The 11,165-nt window shown below is 42.5% G+C and overlaps 1 protein-coding gene across 1 annotated transcript; it reads left to right on the forward strand.

Moving 5' to 3' along the window:
* Window positions 1-2: 2 nt before the first annotated feature.
* On the forward strand, window positions 3-10,651 carry LOC136444482 (dnaJ homolog subfamily C member 14-like). The gene is made up of 12 exons (XM_066442044.1): window positions 3-177; window positions 982-1,158; window positions 1,672-2,113; window positions 2,945-3,057; window positions 3,553-3,604; window positions 3,865-3,949; window positions 4,428-4,496; window positions 4,847-4,906; window positions 5,537-5,584; window positions 6,397-6,516; window positions 7,406-7,507; window positions 8,276-10,651. The coding sequence occupies exons 3-12, from the start codon at window positions 1,704-1,706 to the stop codon at window positions 8,561-8,563; spliced, it is 1,347 nt and encodes a 448-aa protein (XP_066298141.1). The 5' UTR covers window positions 3-177; window positions 982-1,158; window positions 1,672-1,703; the 3' UTR covers window positions 8,564-10,651.
* The last annotated feature ends 514 nt before the right edge of the window (window positions 10,652-11,165 follow it).

Consider the following 11,165-nt stretch of genomic DNA (forward strand, 5'->3'; position numbering starts at 1 on the left):
TGACCACAGATGCAGAGCCTGCGCACAAGGCTGACCACTGCCGCACCCAACCCACCAAGACGGGCCCCAGCGTGAAGACAGGGTCAGAGGGGGACAAGCCCTCCCACCGCGGCGGTCACTCTGCCAGGACGCGCCACGCCGTGGACGAGCTGTACTGCAGTGGAGACCTGGGCACAGGTAGGGCAACAGGTGTGAATGAGGTACGCCATTACACATGTGGGCTATATATGGACCTTGAGGTTAAGAGTTTGAATCCTGGCAGTTGTTGCTTGCTACTTGAAAGGGTTGTCCTTAAGAAGGGACGTTAAGCCATTGTCCACTATTCATGTGCTTGTCAAAAAATCTAGGGGATTTCCCTGGCACAACAAAGCTGTATGTACAGTCACTGACGAAAGACAGTGGATGCTGTCTGAAACGTCTGACTGTTTCAAAATTTTATCCAGTTGCTTGAGTAATTATTTTTGGCTGTATGTATGTATTGTTTGTCTTTCCTGTGACCAGCAGTGGAAGAGTAGCTCTTCTGTGAGCTAAACTGGTCTGAAGTTACTTTCACATTCACCAAACTATTGATAGAGATAAGATCGTCTTGTAAATCAATGAAGTTCACTAGCTAAGTCATAGCCTTATGTCTCAGAAGGGACAAAGAGGATAAGTAAGTAAGTAATTGCTTTGAAGAATGTGTTTCACATTGCTGATGAAATGCATGTGTCCTTGCCTCTTTGTTTTCTCTCAACATTACCAGCAGACTAACCCCCTTCTGTAGTGTCCCTGTGTGGCCCAAGAGCTGTAGAAACTGTCCCTACACACCGAAATGTGTGTGAAGGATTTTAACCATGGTGGTAGGCTTTGGTTGAGGAAAGGGACCCAAGCTGCTGGCGTGCGTCACCCTTAGCTAATTATCACAAATCAGTATTTCCCGTCATCCAGCAGTTCAACAAGAATTCCTTGACCTTCGGCTTACATTTCAACTTTGTTTCCCAGGTCGGCAGGACACAGAGTTGCAGAACGGGTTTGCCCGTCTGTACCCGGAGGAGGAGGAGGAGGGGGAGGAGGAGGAGCACCGGACCAGGGTGAGGCAGAGGAGCTCGGCCCGACACACCGACGGGGGACCGCCCAAGAGGAGGTCCAAGAAACAGAGAAAGGGAGGAGGCAAGAAAGGTGTGGCCTTCTGTTCAGGCTCAAAGTTCATTTTTTGAAAATAGGTGAACTGGTGCACCTAATTACTCACAGTGTAGGTGCACAGAAAAATTTTGGTGCACATCTTAAAATAGACAAACTGCCTTCCTTCAAAGCTTGAATCTAAATTCCAAGAAACAGAGAAAGGGAGGAACCAGGAAAGGTGTGGTATCCTCTTCAGGGATCAAAGTTAATTTTTCTGGGCAAAGCATAGAAAAATTTGGGTGCACAACTTAAAATAGAGTAGACATACCTTCCTGCATCTCTCCAGTACTTTGAATCTAAAATTCTATAGCTAACTTCAAAATCTTTGCTTTTTTTCATTGCTCTTTCAAGAATATACTGTTTACTAGTGTACAATAAGTACCGTTACATACCTAACCCCACAATTGGGTGCACAGCTCCAATTTTGAGTGCCCAAAAGTACATAATTTTTTATGCACACAGTGTTTCCAGCCATGAGAAGTGTTACTAAATGTTTCTTTCCTACTGTAGGCGGCCTCTGGCACTCCAACAACAAGGCCGTGATGATGGCGCGAGAAGTCATGCTCGGCTTCTGGTTCCTCATCCTCGACTTCTCCACCTGGACCTACCAGAGCGTTGCCATGGCAGCCGAGCGGTCCACGCCCTTCCTCTACCAGGGCATCACCGCTCTGGGCATGCTCCTCATCGTGTTCAGCGATTGGCTGAAGGAGATCGGCCTCAAGGCTTGGGATTGGTTCTTGGAGCACCTCTTTCGAGGCGTGGAGTGGACGAACCAGCGGTCGGCGCGTCTGTGGGAATGGATGAAGACGAGAGCGCCGGTGTCGAGAGTCGAGGCGGGCAACCTAGCGAACAAGGCGGTGAGCCTGGGGAAACAAGTGTTGTACGGAGCCGTGTCGCTAGTGGTGTTTCTACTAGTACTAACCTACCTGCTCCTCAAACAGATTTTGTTATGGTGAGTGCCAACATTTACAGGATTCTTATTGTTATGTAAGGATTGATAGGCCACACAAACGTAGCCATTTGTTTCTTGGACTTAGATGTATGAAGTAGAAATGTGAGAAGAACATCAACAAGCTGAAGCAGTATGTAGATTTTAAAGCCAGCAACAGGTACTTTGACATGTAATGACTTCAACCTGAAAAAATCCAGCAACGTGTAACCTTTCTTTTGACAGAGAAAGAGGCATTGATTTTTGTTTAAGTGGGTAACTCACTATCCCATACATTCTAGAATGATGTACATCGGGGCTGAGTCTATTGACAAAATAGTGATTTACCACATCATACCATATACAGGGCATACAGAGCAGTGACGTCTGCTATGTGACTTAAGACACATTGTACCATGTATCATGTACAGGGCATACAGAGCAGTCTGCTGTGTGACTTAAAAGTTAACACACTTTGTACCATGTATATGTACTATACAGGGCATACAGGGCTGTCTGCTATGTGACTTAAGACACTTTGTACCATGTACATGTATATGTACTATACAGGGCAAACAGAGCTGTCTGCTATGTGACTTAATACATGTTGTACCATGTGCAGGGCTTACAGAGTCTGCTATGTGACTTAAGACACATTGTACCATGTATCATGTACAGGGCATACAGAGCTGTCTACTATGTGACTTAAGACACATTGTACCATATATCATATACAGGGCATACAGAGCTGTCTGCTATGTGACTTAAGACACATTGTACCATGTACCATGTACAGGGCTTACAGAGCAGTCTGCTATGTGACTTAAGACATATTGTACCATGTACCTTATACAGGGCATACAGAGCTGTCTGCTATGTGCTGAGTGCTGTCCTGAGGAGGGACAGAAAAGGCAGGAGTCAGCTGGAGACAGAAGGGTTGGAGGAGAACATAGAGCTGCCCTCCACTGGTAAGGCATTTCTTTCTACAGTTAGTCTTGCAATGTAAATCAGGGGAAGATTAGGCTAAAATAAAGACATATGTAGCGACTCCGCATGTGCTCAACTGGTAGTGGCCTCACAGTTGAACTGCTGGTTCCAATTGGTAACTGGGAGACCCCGGGTCAGTCCTGGGTTGGGAACAGCTTGGTTGGGGCTGCACCCGTCTTTTGGAAAGATTGTAAAATGGGGGTCCTGTGTTTGAGGAGGTGCCTCCAACACGTTACGGGGGAAGGGCTAGCAACCCCTCCCTGGTAAAATATTCCTTGAGACAGTAAGGAAACTCGGTGACAAATGTGGCACTAGGCACTACAAAGTGAACAACAGCAACAACATAAGCTGGTTCTTTGGCTGATGATACAGAATCTCTGTTCAGTACATTTGTATGTGCGATAACTTCATTTTCAAAATTTGCTGCCTTTTCAAAATGATAAAAAAAAGGCTAAAATTAATATTTTTTTATTTAGGTGAGGAGGCTGTCAGAAGATTGCTCTCCATGAAAGACAGGGACCCTTGGAGGTAAGTAATTAAGGAAGCCTAAGTAGGCTAATTTGCTAATTAAGGCAAATGTCATGTATTTCAAATGCAAGAATTGTAAGAACAGATTTAGAATTTTCAGCGGCGCATGCAAACTGCGTTTGAATCATTCAATGGTAGACTGTGTAATACAAGTAGAAGCCCATGCGATACCATAAAATACCAGCCAGAAACACCCGTATCAAATATTATGACAGTACCTGGTATACCTGCTCCATGGCATGTTGTATCTCCGTGTCCAGTATCCTGGGTGTTCGGAGGGACGCCTGTGCTGATGATGTCAAGAAGTACTACAGGAGGCAGGCTGTCCTGGTGCACCCAGACAAGGTACTGTAATTCAGTTTATCTTCGTGGTAGCTGAATTTAACGGTGTACGAAAAATAGACATTTTCACTGAACTTTAACTTCACGGTGGCGGCAAGTGATTTACAGTGTGTGAAGGAATCATAAATGATTACAACAGGTTTTTCACAGTAATAATAAGTTCACGGTACAGGGGTGACCGTGAAAACAGTGAACATAAAGTTACAGTGAAAGAAACAAGAATTACAGTAATCCTACACTTACAACTTTGCCTCTCTTCCTTATGTCTTCAAGACATCTTAGGCCACCAGGCAGAACAATATCTAGGATTAGAGGCAGAATGCAAACAACAAGTCTCTTTTGTGCCTACAGTCTAATGCCACCAATGTGCAAAACATTGGTGACGGCTCAAGCATTTTTTTTCTTCTCTAGAATATTTTGGGAAGGACTAGACTACTCACTGCAGCTCACCATGTTAAATATTTACATGCTTTTGTTTCAGAACCAGTTGCCAGGTGCAGAAGAGGCCTTTAAGATCCTGGGCCATGCCTTCGAGGTGCTTGCCGATCCGGTAAGACTGAATAATGTTCATCTCTGTATGTGTAGGTATTGTAGATTTGTATGCATTTGCGGTGGTTTTATTTTGCTGTCAGAGGAAAAGTAAGGTTTTCACGGTGGCGGCAAGTGATTTACAGAATGGCTGTGTGAAGGAATCATAAATAATAACAGCAGGGTTTTTTCACAGTGATGATAAGTTCATGGTACAGAGATGACAGTGAAAACAGTGAACATGAAGTTACAGTGAAAGAAACAAGAATTACAGTATATATTTAGTCATGTAGAATCTGCCTACGTTGAGAATCATTTGTTTGAGTTACTGTTAGAGTTGAATAGTTACTATGGGTTACTTGTATGTTCCAGATGAAGCGGAGAGAGTACATTCAGCAGAAGTCCAACAAGACTAAGGTGGATGAAGCCATGGTATGTTTACTAGATTCTTGTGGTGGACATGTTTGAAAATAGGTTGCCAGTGATTTTGCCGTTCTATGTAGAACTTCCTCTCAAAAAACATGCTTGATGTCAAGCTTCAGGTTTGTTGTAAAACCTCACGCCATGCCAATTTGCTTGCTTGGTGCTCAGATTTTTGTAGTAACAGGCTGTCAAATGAAAATAAAGTTCAAGCAACGAACCCAAGAACCAACATCTTCAACTTCAATTTAGGAATGCCCCCAGATGACTCCACGAGGGGCAGAGTAATGCTTGGGTCATTTCCAATGCGGGGCCCGTTAAAAGACCATTAAAAGCACAAAACATGCTAAAACTATTTAAGAGCATAGCTTGTGCAGATCTATTGATAGACACTTTGATTTTTCGTTTCCGCAAACAGCCCGACCGGGCCCCGGCTGGGAAATGTGACCCTAGCATAAGGGAGAGAAGGAAAATGTGGTTGTGGCCTCAGTTCAAGAAAAGCCACACAGGTTTCATTAGTCAGATCATTTCAAGTCAGCGTAGACTATGCCAGTCACAGATCTCAGGTAAAGCTCATACACGACCTTAAGAAGCATGTTTGTGTCCAAGTCTTCACTTTTTCTGCGCGACTTTTTCCCGCAGGAGGAGTTCTTCGGCCAGCTGGAGGAACTGCGTCAGAGGCTGCAGGAGGTGGGTGTGGTCTGTTGCTATGGTGATGACATGAAAGACTTGTAGTTGGTAAAACGGAGGCAAAAGATTTCTCATGTGTAAACTGCCACTTCGGAGGTGTCCCTGTGGTGTAGTGGTCTGCCTCTCACCACATCTGGTTCAAATTACCAGAAGGACTGGGGTTCAAGCCCCAGGTAGGACACCTCTGGACAAGAGGCGCATAGTCATACCAAAGACTTTATAGAAATGGTACATACTTCTGAAACAGTATGGAAGTTAAACACACTTCACTGCCAGTGGACTAGCCCCCTGTTGCAGTGATTGCACCACAGTGTGGCCCAGGGCTATGAAACGGAGATGGGCACCGCCCTATACATCAATAATGGTGTGGGAGGATTTTAACTAAACTGCCACTTCGACAGTAGTTTTAGTTGAATACATTTTTCCACACAAGCCAATGTGTATCCATACCAGAACTTTCTCCAGCTTTAGATTTCTTCTCATTGTTTGGTGGCCAAATGTTAATTTTCGTCATTTAATCTGTCATATTAAGCTTGTGAAAATACAATTTCATCTATTTTATGTCATGAAGTTCAGATTTTTTCGGATGGACAGGGTGAATTTTCTTCTGTTGCAACTGTCTTGGGATTGAATGATAAGGTCCTGAAGACAGCCCTGATCCATGCTGATCCTTGCCAAATATTTGGAGGTTGCATTATTTTTAGTTTGAAGTATTGGCTTTATTGCGTCCAAGATACTTCAAATGTGCTTGATATTTGCCCCAGAAACATGCGTTATAGCTATTCCAATGTACATCAAATCTATCCCTCCAGGCCATTTACACCATGCGCTGTGACCGCTGTGGCGAGAAGCACCGCCGCGTGCCCATGGACCGACCCTGGTACGCAGCCCGCTTCTGTACGCGCTGCAACACACACCACTGTGCCAACGAGGTGAGAGAAATCTTCTTTCCGCTCTGTGCACTAACTAATCAACAATCGTTGCTCTCTTGGGGACTTTATTATTTGCCTTTTCCTTTTGAATGGTAGGGGAAGGGCTGGAAACTTCTCCCTGTAGAAATAGGGATGGCTACTACACAGACTTGCTGCCCTATTTGCCACTAGGCACAACAAGGGGTCAACAACAACAACCTTTTGAATGGTACCACCAAAGTACTGTAAATCATAAAATGTTCATGGTGCTTTTATGTTCATGTTTGTCACAGCGAGCTCTCACCCCAAAGCCAGCTCAGTGCGAACAAGCGCTCTTCTTTACTAAGTGTTTTTCCCACCATTGGTCATTGACGTTATTATCATATAGCCTATCCAACCTGACCCATATAAGAGTAGACAATTCCTGTATGACGCATAGATCCCTTATACTATTAAGAATACATTTCAGAATTTACATTCGTCCTTTTTGTACAGAAGATGATAGATTTCATTTTGAAAACCAAAATTTCCACATATGATATTTAATAACATTGCAATCTTGGCATGTCAAATCTTCTTCAATTCTATTCTATTATCTATTATCATAATTCCTCCCTGCTGGGTGTCTGTATACTGTTTTCTTTCGCACGTTTAGATTTGACTTGTATTGAAATGGTTTATTCTATTTTGTCATTTGCTTACAAAATATTTGATTTATTCGAAGATAGTAAACATTTTTGGGAACAAATAAACATTATACGAATGTTAACAAAAAAAATAAACTCCTTCTCTACGTAATGGAATGGTCGAACGGGTGTGTTATGGCGTCATAACACATGGGCAATGGAGGCTTCTGATTGGTCGACGCCATGTGGCTATGTGATAATGTGTCTTGATGATGTACATACAGGGCGACATCTGGGTGGAGACCACAATGATGGGCTTCAAGTGGCACTACTTTGCCGTGATGGACAGCGAGGTGTGCGACATCACCGAGTGGGCCAGGTGCCAGGTGTGTAGTAGTAGTAGTGACTGGTCATTTTGTTGTGGACTGTACACTATACAACGATTAGAGAAATGATATCCTTTATAATTGTATACAAGATAAGTTCCCTAGTTTTAGATATGTAAACAGCACTGAAAAATTCCTACTCATTATGGAACTGAACAAACCATGTATTACAAGTTCCATATCCACATACATCTACAATTGCCTTAAGAAGCGAGAAGAAGTCGAACCTGTAGATAGTAGACAAGTATAGATTGGTCCTATTAGACGTAGTAAGATATTATTTTCTATTACGTTATATTATCACCACTGTATGTAGTCCTTTGCTTTTCACCATGAGCTGTACTTAGCTTGTTTAAGCATGAATGTACAATTAAGGTCTTTCTTTCTTTCAATTATTGAGCAAAATACAACAAAAAACGGCCTCCCAGTATACACAAAATTGTGCCGAATTTTACAATAAAAACTTACATAGATTATACAATGCTTAAAATATATACAAATCGCAATTGTCCTTAGGAATATTTTCTACCCAAATTACATGTAGATCTGAATGGTTTTGATCCACTCACACTTAACTCCAGATTGATCCCTCCTTTTTTTGCTTTTACGATAGAACTCAGTACTAATTGTAACTTTTGTAATACATGTATGACTTTTAACTACAGAATTGTCTCAATTGTGAACTAAAAACACTGTCAAATCTTTTACCGCAAAATTGAAATGAATGAATTTCCAATATTGATGTTACTGATTTTCCCCTGTCCGCAGACGGAGCTCCACAACCTCCAGCCCAACTCCCACTTTGTGCAGTGCCGCATCGACACCAAGGGCGCCCGCAGCGCCAAGAACTTCTTCAACCCCAACCGCCCCCGCGAGGACGAGCTCGACGAGTTCCTGGCCAACCTGTTCTACGAGGCCATGAAGGAGGAGTCGCGGAGGGAGGGGGGCGCCGCCCCGCCCGGCCACGCCCCTGGACACCCTCCGCCCCAGCCCCAGGACTTCGCCGGCGCCCAACCCAAGAAGGGGGGCGGGAAACGGCGGAAGAAGAGGCGGTGATGGAGCCCTCGGTGCTAGGACTGCTCTCATTGGACCGGAGTTAGGATCACACTTGCAGGGGTCAAAGGGCATGATAGATTTCATGAGGTGCCTATGACATCACCGGGGCGGCCTTGTGACATCACCAATTGCCTGTGACATCATTGGTGTTACATCATCGATCATGTGACCCTAGAGCAATGGTAGATGGCAAGAAAATGTAAACGTTGTAATCCTAGCCCAGCTTCCATAGACAAGTATTGTACGTTATCCATGATTACTGCCGATGTTGCCCTGAATATGTATCTTTTTTACAAAGGTCCTTGATACTCAACCAAATATAGTACTGCAGTGCATTTGAATAAGATATTTTCCTTTGTATAAGACAATATGTTTTCTGCAAATTTGATGTATCAGCTATTATTTAGTGGGAGGGGAAAGCTTGAATAAAAAAAGGCTACTGAAAGTGAGGAAGGAAGCTCAATCTATCAGCTGCCACTTTGCAGGATTTTTAATACAAGAAGAACTTATTTTCTGCATTCTGTTACTGCATTTGCATGTCTTAACATTTTCAGACAAATCCTTTAGTCACACCTTGCCCATGACATTAGGAAAACCCTATGAAAATACTGAATGTCAAGTAGCAAGTACTTATCAAAGACGTAGCAGTTTTTGCAAAAACAGAGCTGGACACAGTTGTAGCATTTTAAAGCGAATATTGGGATTTAGTTTTGTTCATTCAGCTTGTCTGATCATTGCTGGTCCTTGCGTACCCTGATAATTATAAATGATTTTTGCCAGACTCCTAGAAAAATGTCATCAGGAAAAAAAGGGGGACAGCAATCTCTCAATGACCGCATGTGACCAGTGCTATACATTACAAACCTATACTGTTCAGCTGTAGAGATAGATTTGTTTATTTTGTACGAAGATGTTCCAGTAGTTTTGTTATTGTTGGGATTTAGAAATGTAGTTGTGGTCCTATCTTCTCATCATGGCACACTGCACAATGTGGCAATCATTTTGCAGACATGTTGATTGGTCAGCATAGGAAAAGGTATTAACATTAATTGTTTTATGAAAAGTATATCATATCACAGCAAAACCTGCTATTGTATGTCCTGGGTTGCTGTTGTTTAAAGAAAGCCATTTAAAAAAAAACAATTTATTAGATGTTTACAAGAAGTATTTCTTTTGTAATTTGTGTATGATCTTTTGTTAAGGGTAAAAGCTGTTATAGAAACGATTATGATACTGGACAACACAGCAAGAATGAATCAGTTGACAATCTTGCACAACACTGTATTCGCTTGCACATTCATGACTTAGCCGTATGCCGTTTTTGAAGACAGTGTCAGGTGCATCAAGCTCCGTGATGTGTATTTCTCAAATTATGTGTTGCTTTAAGTGCCTTAAGAATGTAAATGGTACAATATCCTCTTCGGCTTTGTCACAGCAGCAACAACAATCTTTCAAAACCAAGTAGACAAAGAAAACTCATGATTTTGAAACCATTTTTTATTCAATAGAAACCTGTCCATATTTAGTAAAGTTGTCAAAGAGTCACCCTGAAAAAACCCTCTCGTTCACTCTAAAGCCACACAACAATTGGAATCCCACTTCCATCTTAAAAGTGCAATTGGTTTTCTCAACACTGAATACTGCAGAGCAGTTTCTTTGTTATAACACTAGTTTGTGATTTTCACATGTATGAAGTAAGCTGCTATGAAAAATAATGTCATTATCATCACAATGCAGCTCTTTTCACAATATGCATTTGTTTTACTTCATTACAATGTGAAATGACTACATACAACACTGGACCATGAAAATGATTGCTATTTTCCCTCGTACAATTGTCTTGGTGATTATAGAAGTATACTGATCTTAACGAATGTCAAGGAAAATGATAAAGTGATTGGATATAGGTTTCCTAGCCTGTTAGGTGGTACAGTGTGGTTGGTAGTCTGGGATATGGACACTGCTGTTTATTTCTGCTATGTGCCAAATCAGTGGATGTAATTTGAAAGTTTCCCTTGTTTCCTCTACTGTATTCCTGAAACGTGAGCAGATGGTAGCCACTAGTAGTAAAGTTATTGAATGAAAGCATCAGGGTGTCTGTCATTAATGCTGTTTGGTATGCTCCACTGACTGTACTAGTACTTTAAATCAATGTGCTATTATCACCACCAAGTGCAAACGTATATTACGTACATAAATTTATTTGCTCCACACGTGCACTTTGTGGAACTGTCGCAAGGGTCGGCATGTTAGGCTGCCATTCGGCGCCAGCAGGTGACCTCAATACGACCTTCCCCAACCGAAGTCAGGTACCCATATGTGGACGCATTTTCGAATACAAAGTCCGATATAAATCTGAAAAATCCAAATCCCTTTATGAGCCTTACGCAGTTTCCCCATTCCCGAAAAGATCGGAATTTGGCAACTTGGTAGTCGTTTTAACACTTTTCCCGGGGCGGCGGGAAGCGGTACTGCAGAATAGGCTCGCATATTGTACTCGTATACCGTCCTGACTTCGCAAAGTGTGAAAAGACATTAAGCTTAAAGCCAGTGAACACTTTCTCAAAAAGGTCCAGACGTTTTTCACGCACATTTAGCATGA

The sequence above is a fragment of the Branchiostoma lanceolatum genome, chromosome 11, assembly GCF_035083965.1.
Source record: "Branchiostoma lanceolatum isolate klBraLanc5 chromosome 11, klBraLanc5.hap2, whole genome shotgun sequence".
NCBI classification, from domain to species: Eukaryota; Metazoa; Chordata; class Leptocardii; order Amphioxiformes; family Branchiostomatidae; genus Branchiostoma; species Branchiostoma lanceolatum.

Coding starts and splice junctions, on each gene's coding strand:
- LOC136444482 (XM_066442044.1), top strand. CDS start 1,704: ATGATGGCGCGAGAAGTCATGCTCGGCTTCTGGTTCCTCATCCTCGAC. Junction 6,517..7,405: donor CACACCACTGTGCCAACGAG/GTGAGAGAAATC, acceptor ATGTACATACAG/GGCGACATCTGGGTGGAGAC. Junction 7,508..8,275: donor CCGAGTGGGCCAGGTGCCAG/GTGTGTAGTAGT, acceptor CCCTGTCCGCAG/ACGGAGCTCCACAACCTCCA.